Below are 15,551 nucleotides of genomic sequence, written 5' to 3' on the forward strand. Positions count from 1 at the left end.
CTCTCCCCCCCCTCCCCCCCCCTCCCCCCCCCCCCCCCTCTTGCGCCCTCTCTCTCCTCCCCCCCCTCTATGCGCCCTCTCTCCCCTCTTCCCTCTCTCTCCTCCCCCCCTCTGCCCCTCTCTCTCCTCCCCCCCCTCTTGCGCCCTCTCTTCGCCCTCTCCCCCCCCCTCTTGCGCCCTCTCTCCTCCTCCCCCCCCTCTTGCGCCCTCTCTCTCCCCCCCCCCTCTTGCGCCCTCTCTCCTCCTCCTCCCCCCTCTTGCCGCCCTCTCCCTCCTCCCCCCTCTTGCGCCCTCTCTCCTCCTCCCCCCCTCTTGGCCCTCCTCCTCCTCCCCCCCCTCTGCGCCCTCTCCCTCCTCCCCCCCCTCTGGCCCCTCCTCCTCCTCCCCCCCCCCCCTCTGCCCCCTCTCCTCCTCCTCCCCCCCCCTCTTGCGCCCTCTCTCCTCCTCCCCCCCTCTTGCGCCCCTTCTCCTCCTCCCCCTCCCCTCTTGCGCCCTCTCTCTCCTCCCCCTCCCCCTCTTGCGCCCTCTCTCCTCCTCCCCCCCCTCTTGCGCCCTCTCTCCTCCTCCCCCCCTCCCCTCTTGCGCCCTCTCTCCTCCTCCCCCCTCTTGCGCCCTCTCTCTCTCCCCCCCCTCTTGCGCCCTCTCTCCTCCTCCCCCCCCTCTTGCGCCTCTCTCCTCCCCCCCTCTTGCGCCTCTCTCCTCCCCCCCCCTTGCGCCCTCTCTCCCCCCCCCCCCCCTCTTGCGCCCTCTTCCTCCCCCCCCCCTCTGCGCCTCTCTCTCTCCCCCCCCCCTCTTGCGCCCTCTCTCTCCTCCCCCCCCCCCCTCTTGCCCCTCTCTCTCTCCCTCCCCCCCCCCCCCTCTTGCGCCCTCTCTCCTTCCCCCCCCCCTCTTGCGCCCTCTCTCTCCCCCCCCCCCCCCCTCTTGCGCCCTCTCTCCTCCCCCCCCCCCCCCCTCTTGCGCCCTCTCTCTTCCCCCCCCCCTCTTGCGCCTCTCTCTCTCCCCCCCCCCCCTCTTGCGCCCTCTCTCTCCTCCCCCCCCCCCTCTTGCGCCCTCTCTCTCCTCCCCCCCCCCCTCTTGCGCCCTCTCTCTCCCCCCCCCCCCTCTTGCGCCCTCTCTCTCCTCCCCCCCCCCCTCTTGCGCCTCTCTCTCCTCCCCCCCCCCTCTTGCCGCCCTCTCTCTCCTCCCCCCCCCCTCTTGCGCCCTCTCTCTCCCTCCCCCCCCCCTCTTGCGCCCTCTCTCTCCTCCCCCCCCCCCTCTTGCGCCCTCTCTCTCCCCCCCCTCTTGCGCCCTCTCTCTCCCCCCCCCTCCCTCTCTCCTCCCCCCCCTCTTGCGCCCTCTCTCCTCCCCCCCCCCCCTCTTGCGCTTAAGGTTCGGGCTGATGATTTGGAATTTAAACCTTCAGCTCCCTCCACATATTTTCTTTGGGTTTATGGTCTGGCTAGGCCACTCCAGGACCTCAACGTGCTGCTTCTTTAGCCACTCCTTTGTTGCCTTGGCCATGTGTTTTGGGTGATTGTCATGCTGGAAGACCCATCCACGAACCATCTTCAATGCCCTGGCTGAAGGAAGGAGATTCTCACCCAAGATTTGATGGTACATCATCCCTTTTGATCCAGTTGTCTTGGCCTCTTAGCAGAAAAACACCCCCAAATCCTAATGTTTCCACCTCCATGTTTGACAGTGGGGATGGTGTTCTTGGGGTCACATGTTGATGCCTCATCTGACCACACACTTTCACCCAGTTCTCCTCTGAATTACTCAGATGTTCATTAGCGAACTTCAGACAGGCCTGTAAATGTGCTTTCCTTGAGCCGGGGGACCATTCACCATTCACCATTCAAGCCTCAAGTCCCAGTATTTATTATCACCTCCCACTTCCCTGTCCATCTGTAGCGGCTCTCTCCTCTCACTCTGCATTCACAGAACACAGAGCCATTGGCTTCTGCTGCTGTCAGTCAAATTCTGTGAGTCGGGGGCCAAGCTGCACTGTGTACGTCGATGGACCTACACAGTTTGGGACCGCAGGTGTGCCACCATAGAAAGCAGCTTGCACACAAATGAGGTGGAGCCAAGAGCATCGGTGGGGCACCCCAGAAGAGGAAGCTATGGGCCATTTTCTGCAATATCATTGCACAGAGCAGGCAGTGTAACATGTTTATTAGTTTGGAAAAAATGTAGCTTTAACATCTGCTTTAAGGACACTTACATCTTCTTCCTGTCAAGGCACATACCACTAGATTAGTGAGTGCCTTCTTGGCTTTTCAGCATCAGACATCAGTCACCCTCCTTACTGAACTGTTAGTGTGGTCCCACAGCAAGCATGAGACATAATATTGCCATTATTTGCTTTACGCTGTTTATGCATATGCTACACAGTGGTTTGTTTTTTTTTTTGTTTTTTTAAAAGGAATATGTTTGAAATATATTCACTTATACAGCTTAAACTTTTCAAATTTTGTGCTAAAATGCTACTTCTCAGAGGTTGGTCCTCAGGTGGATGACCAGATGTTGCATCACACCACAAGTTGTACACTTTACCACCGCTTCTGCCTAGAGGCCTTTATAAGTTACCCAGCAGCTTCATCCAACCATTTTGCCACAAAGGGACTTAAATACAGGATTGTCACCACCCAGGTTGCTGTGTAATCCTTCTCAGACACACTTTCACTATTTTTGCACCCTACTCTGTGAATACCCAACAGGGGAAAACCAGAAAACTCATTGAAGGCAGTGGCAGAAACCAGATGCAGAGCAGCCATAGCAAAGCTCAGGCAAACAAGGCCCTGAAGAATGCTCAAACTCGCTGTGATGATTATCCTCTTGCATTGGAGAATGACCCTATTTTGAAAACCTGTCTCCATCTGATTCTCGCTCTCAGGTCTTGAGCATGCAGACTAAGGCAGTCTATTCTGCAAATAAAAACTTTAATACAGCCATCACTGCCAGGGCTCAAAAACGCCAGGTTCCTTCTCCAGCTTCACTGCCTCTACCAGAGTCAGATCCCGATATGCTTGTCCCAGAAGATGACTGTAGGCGGCGTTAGAGGCTGCACAAGATTTCTCACCCCTAGGCTCCTATATACCTAATGTAACGGCTTCACAGAATATGCTTGCTTGTGTTTCTATGCTCTCTTCCTGTGACTTTTGCATGCCAAACTTGATTCTCCTCTGTTCACCATTCCACTTTGTACAAGAGGACCTGCTAAATCTAAAAAGTAATTCCCAATCTCTGTAGCTATTGTAATTTGACAGCCTTTGCTCCTGCCAGCCAAGCAGAACAGCAGGGGAGCAAAGGAAAGATTAATATGTGGTGCTGGGGAAGGGGAGAACAGACAGGTTTGCTTTAAAGTTGTATCCGGTCCCTGCGGGAATGTTGGGTACTTCTAAATCATTTTTCTGGACCGTTCCATCCCATAACACGGGGGTTGCACATTTTTAATACATTGCACAATTAATAAACTACAGTGAGGTTAAAACTTTTTTTTCTGCCACTTTTTCCAACAGCTGGCACAGGAATGGGCATTAAAACAACCTTCACTGACTTCCTACTTGTGTAAGCTTCACTTGCAAAATTTCTACAGTGAAAACCAGATGAACAGAGGAGAATTCCAAGGTGAGAGAGTTTAAATATTTGCTTAATTTTCACTTGAAGGAATAATGCAACCATGATCAAATTTTAAAATATTTACTTCTCCAAATGCCTGCTGTCAAAAAAGCAAATGTGCAGCTGGTCTTTTGGTTCGACATTGTGCTTGCCTAAGTACCAGGCCTATTTCTCTTTCGTTCGTGACCATAGAGTTGTTGCACCACCTTCAGGAGAGGACTAGGCAGAACATGTTATACATGTGAAAAAAACAGAACTTTACAGTTCCACCCAGGGGGCGGTCCCTCCAGTAATAAGCCCTCAGCCTGCTTCCTGCAGCTCAGTTTTTTTCTGTCTAGTGAAGGAGATGGACCTAGGAACCCTACGGGACCATCGGTCCTGGGATTTTTTTGCTGAAGTTTTCCTTTTGCGCAAGATTTTTAATCCTGTGATCTGCTGTCAACAGCCGGCTGGGTGACAGGCTGGATAATCTAGATCCTTGTAGTCTCCCCAGCCTGGCCATCAAGCGTGTGCAGACCCTAGCTACGTGCTGGCTCGGCCACGACATGCCCCTCAGGCTCCAGGGGCAGCTGGTGAGCGCAACGCTCCGGGGCACGCACATGACCGGACTACCGATGTCTTTGTCGCAGTGTGCCGTGGCCAGCAGCCACCCCGTACTGATCGGAGAGTGGGTCTGTGATGGGATGTCTCCAGCTTGTCTGGATGGAAAGTGCAGCTCTCCCTGCCTTGGCGGGATTGAGCAGCTTGGCATTCCATGGGAGGTCGATTCGGGGGTCCTTCTCCTCCCTCTCTTCTCTCCCTGTCTCCCTATTTCCCCCCCTGTGGGGGATGCTGCACGATGGGCTGCTGAGCGGTGTGTGTACCTGTAGCCAGGGGTCCCTGGGGGGCTCTCGCTTGGATGGGGGCTGTGTCTCTGGGTGTCTGTGTTCTCCCCGCTGGGTGTCTGGAGGTCTGCATGTGCTGATAGCCATAAGGCTGGTCTGCCGCCATTTTCACTGTCCTTTCACTGTGTACAGTTGTTTGTCGGCCATTTTTGGAATGCCTCAGTGGAAAGCATGGTCAGGGGCCATTTTTCTGTAGCTCGACTGCCATTTTCTCTGTGATTTATGTCCTTTATACAGGGTGGCTGGCGGCCATTTTGTGGTAGTCCAGCGTGGTTTTTATGCTCAGTTCTGGTCCCTGCTGTTGAGAACAGCGCAGTTTCTCACTCAGGACACCTGGGAGCTGACACAGGACACAGGCATTTGTAGCTGAATAGTAAGAACTCAGTCAGGGTGGCGAGTCTTGCTGTTGGAGCCCCTCAGTCTGCAGCAGCTAGGAGGGTGGGGACTGTGCACCTGTCCCAAGTCCCCAAGGGTGGCAGACGGGGGGGGGGGGATCAGCATGGCTTTAGAACCTGGTGTTTCTTCAAGCGGCTCGTCTGCAAACAGTGCCGTGCCTTTGGGCGCTTTGTCGGCGGTCCTTGAAACGTTCGTTGCCAGGGTGGGGGCAGTGTGTTGGCGCAAACGTGGTAAAAGCAGCCCCTGCCCCCCCCATCCCCTGGGGAGAGGCTCTGACGCAGACTCGGGCCCTGCTGAGACTGGTGGCCCCTGCTCTGTTGCTTCAGATGATGCTGACCAGGACCAATCGGACTTGCTCCCACAGGCCAGGAAGATTAAGGAGCCACGCCGAAGGCAAGGGGCCCTCATTTTCCGCTCAAAAAAGGCTTTTTCGTCCGTCCGGGACTTTGACTAAATGCTCCTAGTCCGACAGGATGACCTCTGAGGGACAAAAGCGTCCCTGGAACCGCAAGCCTGTGAGCAAAATTGCTACTGCATGAAGATTTTCCCACCGCCCATCACAAAGGTGGGGGGTCGCCTTCGGAGTTTGTAGTCCGGTGGGCCTCTTGGCTATCTGACCAGTGGGTCTGCGAACTGATTTCCTCTGGCTACAAGAGTTCCTCTCGTGGCTACCGGACAGATTCTTCCCCTCCAGCATACCCTTACTCCCGGTTTGCCGGGAGGCCCTAATGGGGGTGGTAAGGGACCTGCTAAGCCGCGGGTGATGGTGCCTGTTCCGGAAAGGTTCCAGGGGTTCTACTCCAATCTGTAGTCCCCAAAAAGGAAGGGGTACGTCCAATCTTGGACCTGAAAGCCCTCAATTGCTTTGTAAAAGTACAGAGGTTCAGAATGGAATAGGTTTGTTCAGTAGTTTCTGCACTCCATCTTGGGGACTCTGATCATAGGGAGCAGAGATCTGTGACACTGTCACTAGGCTGAACGGGGAGATGCTTGTTTACATTAGCAACTCCCCATTCTTCCTCCCCATGAGGCGATTACGGGTATCCCCGAGGCGATTGAGTCCGTGGGGACCCTTGAACTGACTCGCAGAGTTTGCCGTGCACGTCCACTGGTCGCCTCTTAAAGGGCCACATACAGGTACATTAGTTTGCCTGTACGAGCCCTTCTGCCGACATCTCAGCGTGAGGAGGTCGGCAAGCGGTTAAAAACTATTTGTTTTTGTTTTTTTTTAGCTAGAAAATTACTTGGAACCTCCAAAAATGTATATATCATTATTATTATTATTTATTTTTTAGACCCCCTAGACTAGAGAATAAAAATGGCGGTCGTTGCAATATTTTGTCATACCGTATTTGCGCAACGGTCTTACGTGCGCAATTTTTGGGGAAAAACACACCCTTTTGAATAAAAAAATAAGACATCAGTAAAGTTAGCTCAATTTCTTTCTATATTGTGAAAGATAATATTACGCCGAGTAAATTGATACCCAACATGTCATGCTTCAAAATTGTGCCCGCTCGTGGAATGACGATAAACTTTGACCCTTAAAAATCTCCATAGGTGACATTTAAGGTTACCAGTTTTGAGTCAGAGTTTCCGCTATAATTATTGAGCTCGTTCTATCGATCGCAGGGATTCCTCATGTGTGGTTTGAACACAGTTTTCATATGCGGGCGCGACTTGCGTATGCATTCGCTTTTGCAAGTGAGCTCAGCGGGACAGGGCGCTTTAATTTTTTTTTATATTTTTTCATATTTTATTTTACATTTTATTTTTACACTGTCTTTTAAAAAAAAATAAAAAATGGGTTATTTTTTTATTCCTACTTTACAAGTAACATCCTTTATAATAGAAAAAAAAAGCATAACGGGACCCTTCTAAAAAGGCCTCAGATCTCACGTTTACACATAAAAAGCAATAAAAACGTCCCCCCCCCCCCCTTAAGACCATTTGGGCGGAAGTGACATTTGATGTCGTTCCATCATCCATTTGTATGGAGCCAAGTGGGGGAAAATGACTCCATGCTTCAGAGGGGAAAGGACCCCGATTGTCTCTGCCACTACCGACTGCTCCAGTAAAGTGGCAGAGACCTCCGGGGAGTGGCGGGGTCACCTCTCCTTCAGCCGATTAAAAGCGACTTTGCGGCATATCTGAAAGCGGACGTAAAAGATACCAGGGTTATGGCAGCTATCTGTCGGTCCATAAGTAGTATAAACTGTATATTGTCAGCTACATACAGTATACAGTGCCATGTTTGGCAGCTAGAAGCTTCCCCTCCTGCTCCTGTAACAAAATTGTGTTGGTGTGAGCACTGCTCAGCCATTCTCAGGAAGCTTTGTGTTCTATAAATGAAAACCTTGTTAAGCCCCCGCACATTCCATGAAACCAGATTAAGTGCCATATTTAATTGTAGAAATGACACAAGGATTAGATTTAAAAATGAAAAACCACAAGAGGAGACTAAGGAGAACCTGGACCAGCAGGAGGGCCAATAAATGGGACCACCATGCCACACCACATGCTATGCCACATAAACTGGTAACCTGTAAAAAAAAAATTTAAAGCGTTGCCTATGGAGATTTTTAAGTAGCAAAGTTTGGTGCCATTCCATGAGTGTGCACCATTTTAAAACATGACATGTTTGTTATCTATTTACTCAGCATAACTTCATGTTTCACATTTTACAAAAAAATTGGGCTAACTTTACGGTTTTGTTTCCTCTTGAAACAGTTTCCCCCCCCCCCCCCCCAAAAAACGCATTTGGCAAAGTTTTTTTGTGCAAATCCTGTGCAACATAAAAGGTTGCAACGGCCGCTATTTTATTCCCTAGGGTGTCTGCTAAAAAAAAAAAAAAAAAACGTATATAATGTTTGGGAGTTCGGAGTAATTTTCTATCAAACAAAATGATAATTTTTACATGTAGAGGAGTGCCAGAATAGGCCCAGTATGGAAGTAGTTAAAGTTATTGTATAGGTTGGAATTTTTTTTAAGGGGCTCTTAGGGAATATCCACATCTGAACCCAAGAAAATGGAGGCCGATAGACTGAGGTAATATAAGCATTGCAGTAACATTTATACCTTATGCACACTGGACGTTTTTGACATTTTTACAGCAGCTGTTTTTGGCTGTAGACGGTGTTTTGTACAGTCACTAAACTCTCCATGTTATCCTATGTGTCCATGCACACACAAGCTGTTCTCAGCAGTTTTGAGCAGTAAAAAAAACCCAAAACTAGTGGGTTCTGAGAGACATTTTTCAGCTGTAAAAACGATGATAAACGCTCAAAACGTCCCTCACCAGCATTTAATGTTTTTCATAGTGATTCACCGAAATTTCGGCCACCGAAACATATCGGCCGAAAATGCCCTTTTCGGCAATTGCCGAAAGAGAAAAACGGCCGATAATGGAGCCGAAAATGGGGCGTGGCCTGGGTGGGCAGGGCTCCGCCCCCGCCCCTGGTGACTCCCATCATGGGGGTGCATAGCGCAGGAGAGCCGCCTCCGCCGCCTGTTTGATCACAGCGCCGGGAACATCACAGCTTCATTTCAATAGCTGTGTGTTCCCAGCCGCGTGCCGTCACACACAGCCCCTCCCCCTTGTACGGGCACTTAGATAGACAGATCATCCGCAGGATTGGACGGATGCTCTGTCTATCAAAGTGCCCAGACAAGGGGGAGGGGCTGTGTGTGACGGCACGCGGCCGGGAACACACAGCTATTGAAATGAAAGCTGTGATGTTCCCGGCGCTGTGATCAAACAGGCGACGGAGGCGGCTCTCTTCCCTGCACACTGGCTGCAAAATGGGACACACTGGCTGCAAAATGGGGCACAGGCACACTGGCTGCAATGGGGGACACTGGCCTGCAATGGGGGATGCCTCCTGTACCACGTTCTCTGACCATCTTCTGTACCGTGTCCCCAGTCTCTGACCATCTTCTGTACCGTGTCCCCAGTCTCTGACCATCTTCTGTACCGTGTCCCCAGTCTCTGACCATCTTCTGTACCGTGTCCCCAGTCTCTGACCATCTTCTGTACCGTGTCCCCAGTCTCTGACCACCTCCTGTACCATGTCGCCAGTCTCTGACCACCTCCTGTACCATGTCGCCAGTCTCTGACCACCTCCTGTACCATGTCGCCAGTCTCTGACCACCTCCTGTACCATGTCGCCAGTCTCTGACCACCTCCTGTACCATGTCGCCAGTCTCTGACCACCTCCTGTACCATGTCGCCAGTCTCTGACCACCTCCCTGTACCATGTCGCCAGTCTCTGACCACCTCCTGTAACATGTCGCCAGTCTCTGACCACCTCCTGTACCATGTCGCCAGTCTCTGACCACCTCCTGTACCATGTCGCCAGTCTCTGACCACCTCCTGTACCATGTCGCCAGTCTCTGACCACCTCCTGTACCATGTCGCCAGTCCTCTGACCACCTCCTTACCATGTCGCCAGTCTCTGCCACCCCCTGTACCATGTCGCCAGTCTCTGACCACCTCCTGTACCATGTCGCCAGTCTCTGACCACCTCCTGTACCATGTCGCCAGTCTCTGACCACCTCCTGAACCATGCATGCAGTCTCTGACCACCTCCTGAACCATGCATGCAGTCTCTGACCACCTCCTGAACCATGCATGCAGTCTCTGACCGCCTCCCTGAACCATGCATGCAGTCTCTGACTGCCTCCTGAACCATGCATGCAGTCTCTGACCGCCTCCTGTACCGCGTCCCCAGTCTCTGACCGCCTCCTGTACCGCGTCCCCAGTCTCTGACCGCCTCCTGTACCGCGTCCCCAGTCTCTGACCGCCTCCTGTACCGCGTCCCCAGTCTCTGACCGCCTCCTGTACCGCGTCCCCAGTCTCTGACCACCTCCTGTACCGCGTCCCCAGTCTCTGATCACCTCCTGTACCGCGTCCCCAGTCTCTGATCACCTCCTGTACCGCGTCCCCAGTCTCTGATCACCTCCTGTACCGCGTCCCCAGTCTCTGATCACCTCCTGTACCGCGTCCCCAGTCTCTGATCACCTCCTGTACCGCGTCCCCAGTCTCTGATCTCCTCCTGTAGCGTGTCCCCAGTCTCTGATCACCTCCTGTAGCGTGTCCCCAGTCTCTGATCACCTCCTGTAGCGTGTCCCCAGTCTCTGATCACCTCCTGTAGCGTGTCCCCAGTCTCTGATCACTCCTGTAGCGTGTCCCCAGTCTCTGATCACCTCCTGTAGCGTGTCCCCAGTCTCTGATCACCTCCTGTAGCGTGTCCCCAGTCTCTGATCACCTCCTGTAGCGTGTCCCCAGTCTCTGATCACCTCCTGTAGCGTGTCCCCGTCTCTGATCACCTCCTGTAGCGTGTCCCCAGTCTCTGATCACCTCCTGTAGCGTGTCGCCAGTCTCTGATCACCTCCTGTAGCGTGCCGCCAGTCTCTGACCATCTCCTGTAGCGTGTCGCCAGTCTCTGACCATCTCCTGTAGCGTGTCGCCAGTCTCTGACCATCTCCTGTAGCGTGTCGCCAGTCTCTGACCATCTCCTGTAGCGTGTCGCCAGTCTCTGACCATCTCCTGTAGCGTGTCGCCAGTCTCTGACCATCTCCTGTAGCGTGTCGCCAGTCTCTGACCATCTCCTGTAGCGTGTCGCCAGTCTCTGACCATCTCCTGTAGCGTGTCGCCAGTCCTCTGACCATCTCCTGTAGCGTGTCCGCCAGTCTCTGACCCATCTCCTGTAGCGTGTCGCCAGTCTCTGACCACCTCCTGTAGCGTGTCGCCAGTCTCTGACCACCTCCTGTATAAAAATATTTTTTTTAAAACGGTCATTTCCGGTATCGGTGCTGTTTCGGTATCGGTTTCGGTTTTTCGGCCTAGTGTATTTTTCATTTTCGGTATCGGTTTCGGCATCAAAAAACCCATTCGGTGCATCCCTAGTTTTTGATCCATTAAAAAAAAAAAGCAAAAAAACATTTTTTCCTTTTAAAATAACGCTAAATTCGCTTAAAAGCACTAATACACTATTGCCAAAACCTTGAAAAAGTAGAAAAACTCAATTCAAAGCTACTGACGTTTTTATAACGTTATTTTAACGTCTGTTACATATTTTTGGTAAAAAACTGAAAAAAAAACCCAATAAGCATATATTGTTTGGTTTTTGCAAGTTATCGCATCTATAAACCAAGGAATTATTTTTATGGTATTTTTTACTAGTAATGGCGGCGATCAGCGATTTTTTGAATTTTTTCTTTTTTCTTCCCAGCCCATCGTGCCCTTCCTGCTGCATCTGCCAATCCAAATTAGGAGCCCACTTGGGAGTGCAGTAGTTGTATATCTGAAATGAGGGGAAGCTCTGCTGATTTTATCATCCAATCATGTGCATACTAAAATGCTGTTTTTCTTTCTCGTACATCATAGGACACAGAGCCTCAAGCATTTACATAGTGGGTTATGGGCCTGCCTTCAGGTGTTAATACTGGTATAACCAATACAGGAAGTTGACTCCCCTATATAACCCCTCCTCCAGGAGTACCTCAGTTTTTTTTGCCAGTGTCTAAAGTGTGGTCACGAGTGAAGATGTGCTCTGAGGAGCTCCTGGAGGGATATCCATGACGGATTTAAAAAAAACCTCCACAGCCGGATCAATCCTCGCCTCTGAGGCCATGGGATGGTACCCTGGCCTCGCAGACCAGAACAAGGTTTTGCCTGTAAGTTTCTCTTTGAGAGCTGGACCCTAGAACCAGGACTTTTTGGTGTTGCTACATTACCTAAAGTTGTTCCTAAAAGGTGCTATTTAGGTCCAAAGGAGCGGAACCCCTTTTCAAAGGGCCCCAGTCTTTGAAGGTTTACAACGCAGCCCGCCATGATGGGTGAAGTTTGGATCTGTATATTTACAGCAGTATCCTGCAGCAAGGACAAGGAATGGGAAAAAAGCTAATGCTTTTTCTTTCTATACACCTTGTATGCCTTTTAAAATGTCTCCCCTAGAGGGAGTAATTTTAACTACCTATGCACGATTACAACAGCTCTCTCCAGGCTATATAGCATGTGTGGTCCCAGCAGAGGGGGTTCTTGGTTAATAAGCTTGCAACAGGAAAAGGCAATCCCTGTTGCAAGCATTAGACCGATTATTGGCTCAAGGGGTGATCATACAGATTCCCAAACGAGCAAGGTGTGGGGTTTTACTCAAACCTATTTACGGTGCCAAAGTCAAATGGGGATATCGGACCAATTCTAGATCTACGGAATCTAAATTGGTTCCTGAAGATCCGGTTCTTTCGCATGGAGTCAGTCAAGTCAGTAGTTTCCATCCTACAAGGAGGAGAGCTTCTGGCATCCATCGAGAGCAGAGATGCATATCTACATGTCCCTATATTTCCTCCTCGCCAGAGGTTTCTGCAGTTCGAAGTAGAACAGAAGCATTTTCAGTTTGTAGCCTTGCCCTTCAGGCTTGCTGCAGAACCCCGGGTATTCACAAAGGTACTAGCCCCACCTCTAGCCAGGTTAAGGGCACAGGGCATAACTGTCTTGGCTTACTTAGATGATCTATTGTTAATAGACCAGTCAGTAGCTCTCTTGAAGCAAGATGTAGCCATTACAAGCAGTTACCTGGAAAGTTTGGGCTGGATTCTCAACCTAAAGAAATACTCCTTAAAGTGGTTGTAAACCCTTACAAACCACTTTGACCTACAGGTAAGCCTAGATTAAGGCTTACCTGTAGGTCCAAGAAATATCTTCTAAACCTATACGGTTTAGGAGATATTTGACCGAAGACAGGCACCGCTGTCCTACGGCGCATGCGCCATAGACAGCGGCGCACAGGTGCAACTGAGCGCAGCATTTCAACAACGGAGCTGCCGCGCGTGTCGGCTCCCGAATGACAGCGGTGGAGCTGTGAGACCCCACCGAAAGATGGATGCGCCAGACTACAGGGGACAGCGGTGACATCGCTGGCTCCTGTGTCAGGTAAGTGACACATAATGGGCTACTATGCGATGCATAGTAGTCCATTATGCTTTGCCTTTGCAGGGAATGAAAGAGGAAGTAAACCCATTAGGGTTTACTTCCTCTTTAAAGCCGCTAAGAAGGCTGGAGTATCTGGGCCTGATCATAGACAGAGCCCAGGAAAAGGGTGTTCTTGCCTCCCATAAAGATCCACTCCATACAAGAGCTGGTGAGGATGATCAGGTTGAAGAGAAATCCTTAAATTCACCTTTGCATGAGGTTGTTAGGGAAGATGGTAGCTTCATTTGAGGCAGTTCCCTATGCCCAATTCCATTTGAGACTGGTTTCAAAACCGTATCCTGTCTGCTTGGAACAAGACGATTCAAGCTTTGGACTTGCCAATGCGGCTGTCCCCAAGAGTGTCCCAAAGCCTCAGTTGGTGGTTACTATCCAGGAACCTGCTGAAGGGAAAATCCTTCAGACCAATTATCTGGAAAGTAGTAACGACAGATGCCAGCCTTTCAGGCTGGGAAGCAGTAATGGAGGGCGACTGTCCATGGCGAGTGGTCAAGAACCAAAAGAGCCTTGTGCATCAACATCCTAGAGATTTGGGCAGTGTATCTGGCTCTGAAAACCTGGACCTCCAGGTTAAATTATTGTCCTGTCAGGATCTAATCCAACAATGCCACTGCTGTGGCATATATCAATCGCTAAGGGGGCACCAAAAGTCTCTCAGCTCAGAGAGAGGTGAACCAGATTCTAACTTGGGCAGAAGAGAATGTCCCATACCTATCAGCAGTTTTCATTCCCGGAGTAGAGAATTGGCAGGTGGACTACTTGGCTTGCCAGCAGCTTTTCCCAGGGGAAATGGTCTCTTCATCCTGAAATTTTTCAGGCTATTTGCCAAAAATGGGAGACTCCGGACGTAGACATTCTAGCGTCCAGATTCAACATAAAGCTAGTCAACTTTGTGTCCAGGACAAGGGACCCACTCGCAGACGGAACAGATGCGTTGGTGACTCCGTGGGATCAGTTCAGTGATCTATGCATTTCCCCCGATTCAGTTGCTACCTCGACGACTTTTCAGGATCAAGCTTTAAAGAAAGTTGGTAATACTGGTAGCACCAGCATGGCCCAGAAGGTCATGGTATGCAGAGATCGTAAAGATGGCAGTGGAGGGTCCATAGCTCCTCTCACTAAGACCAGACCTGCTATCTCAGGGGCCGTTATTCCATCCTACTTTACGAACGCTAAATTTAATGCCTGGCTGTTGAGACCCATATTCTGAAGAAACGTGGGCTTTCCAGGTCTGTTATCTCTACTTTGATTAATGCTAGGAAACCAGCTTCTAGAGCTATATATTCTAGAGTCTGGAAAGCTTATGTTTCCTGTGTGAATCCAAGGGTTGGCACCCTCAGATGTATCATAGGCAGAATTCTTGCCTTTCTACAATTAGGCGTAGAGATGAAGTTGTCCCTGAGTACTATTAAGGGCCAAGTCTTAGCCCTATCAATTTTATTTCAAAGACCGCTTGCTACACATTCTTTACTCTGGGGTTTCATGCAAGGAGTGCTGTGGATTAATCTGCCAGTTAAATCACCCTTAAGTCCTTGGGACTTAGATTTAGTTTTGTCGGTGTTACAAAAACAGCCAATCGAACCATTAGAGCATATTCCTTTAATCCTTTTGACAAGGAAGCTGTTATTTTTGGTTGCTATATCCTCAGCAAGGAGGGTGTTGGAATTGGCTGCTGTTTCTTGTAAAGAACCATATTTGGTTATTCGTGAGGACAGAGTGGTGTTATGCCCTCGTCCAGGCTTTTCGCCAAAAGTGGTTTCAGGCTTTCATCTGAAGATATTGTCCGGCCTTCATTTTTCCCAAAACCATGTTCCAGGGAAGAAAAGTGACTACATTGTCTTGATGTAGTGTGAGCAGAGAAGATCTATTTAAAGAAAACTACTCAGATTCATAAGACTGACATCTTATTTGTTCTGCCGGTGCATTCGGCAAGTTATAATTCAAACTTATGATTTAAAGGGAAAAAATTCCCCCTTTTCAAGTTAAGGTGCACTCTACCAAAGCGGTTGGTGCTTCTTGGGCAGTGCGTCACCAGGCCTCCATGTCTCAGATCTGCAAAGCCGCGACTTAGTCTTCAGTACATACATTCGCAAAATTTTATCAAGTGCATGTAAGATGGAATGAGGATATCGCCTTCGGGTGCAGTGTGCTGCAGGCAGCAGTATAAAGTCCTCAGGTCTGGGGGTTGCCCTATGGGTTGTGTCTCCCTCTCCTCAAGTAGCATTGCTATGGGACGTCCCACTAAGTAAATACTGAAGCTCTGTGTTCTATGATGTACGAGAAAGAGAAAATAGGATTTTTAAAACGGCTTACCTGTAAATTTTCTTGGAGTACATCATAGTACATGGAGCTCCTGCCCCTCTGTTTTATGAGGTGAGAGTATATTGCTTGGCTACAAAAACTGAGGTACTCCTGGAAGGAGTAGGGGTTATATAGGAGAGTCAATTTCCTGTATTGCTTATACCAGTGTCAAACCTGAAGGTAGGCACATAACCCACTAAGTAAATACTTGAGGCTCTGTGTCCTATGATGTACTCCAAGAAAAGGATTTTACAGGTAAGCTGTTTTAAAAATCCTATTTTTATGTTCCTTGCATGTCCCCCTCAGATATACAGCAACTGCACTTTCAGTGCACTTTTAGTGCAAAGTGGATGACTTTTGTAAATAACAGCCAG

The 15,551-nt window shown here is 50.0% G+C and overlaps 1 protein-coding gene across 1 annotated transcript in view; it reads left to right on the top strand.

Annotated features, from left to right (window-relative positions):
* The window catches only part of SETX (senataxin), a 251,608-nt gene that overhangs the window by 102,195 nt on the left and 133,862 nt on the right, over positions 1-15,551 (top strand). Inside the window, 1 exon segment of the mRNA XM_077486163.1 lies at positions 3,480-3,612. Within this exon segment, the coding sequence (XP_077342289.1) occupies positions 3,480-3,612 (133 nt within the window).

The sequence above is a fragment of the Lithobates pipiens genome, unplaced genomic scaffold, assembly GCF_037356315.1.
Source record: "Lithobates pipiens isolate NorthernLeopardFrog02 unplaced genomic scaffold, aLitPip1_a1.2 Scaffold_1, whole genome shotgun sequence".
Classification (NCBI taxonomy): domain Eukaryota; kingdom Metazoa; phylum Chordata; class Amphibia; order Anura; family Ranidae; genus Lithobates; species Lithobates pipiens.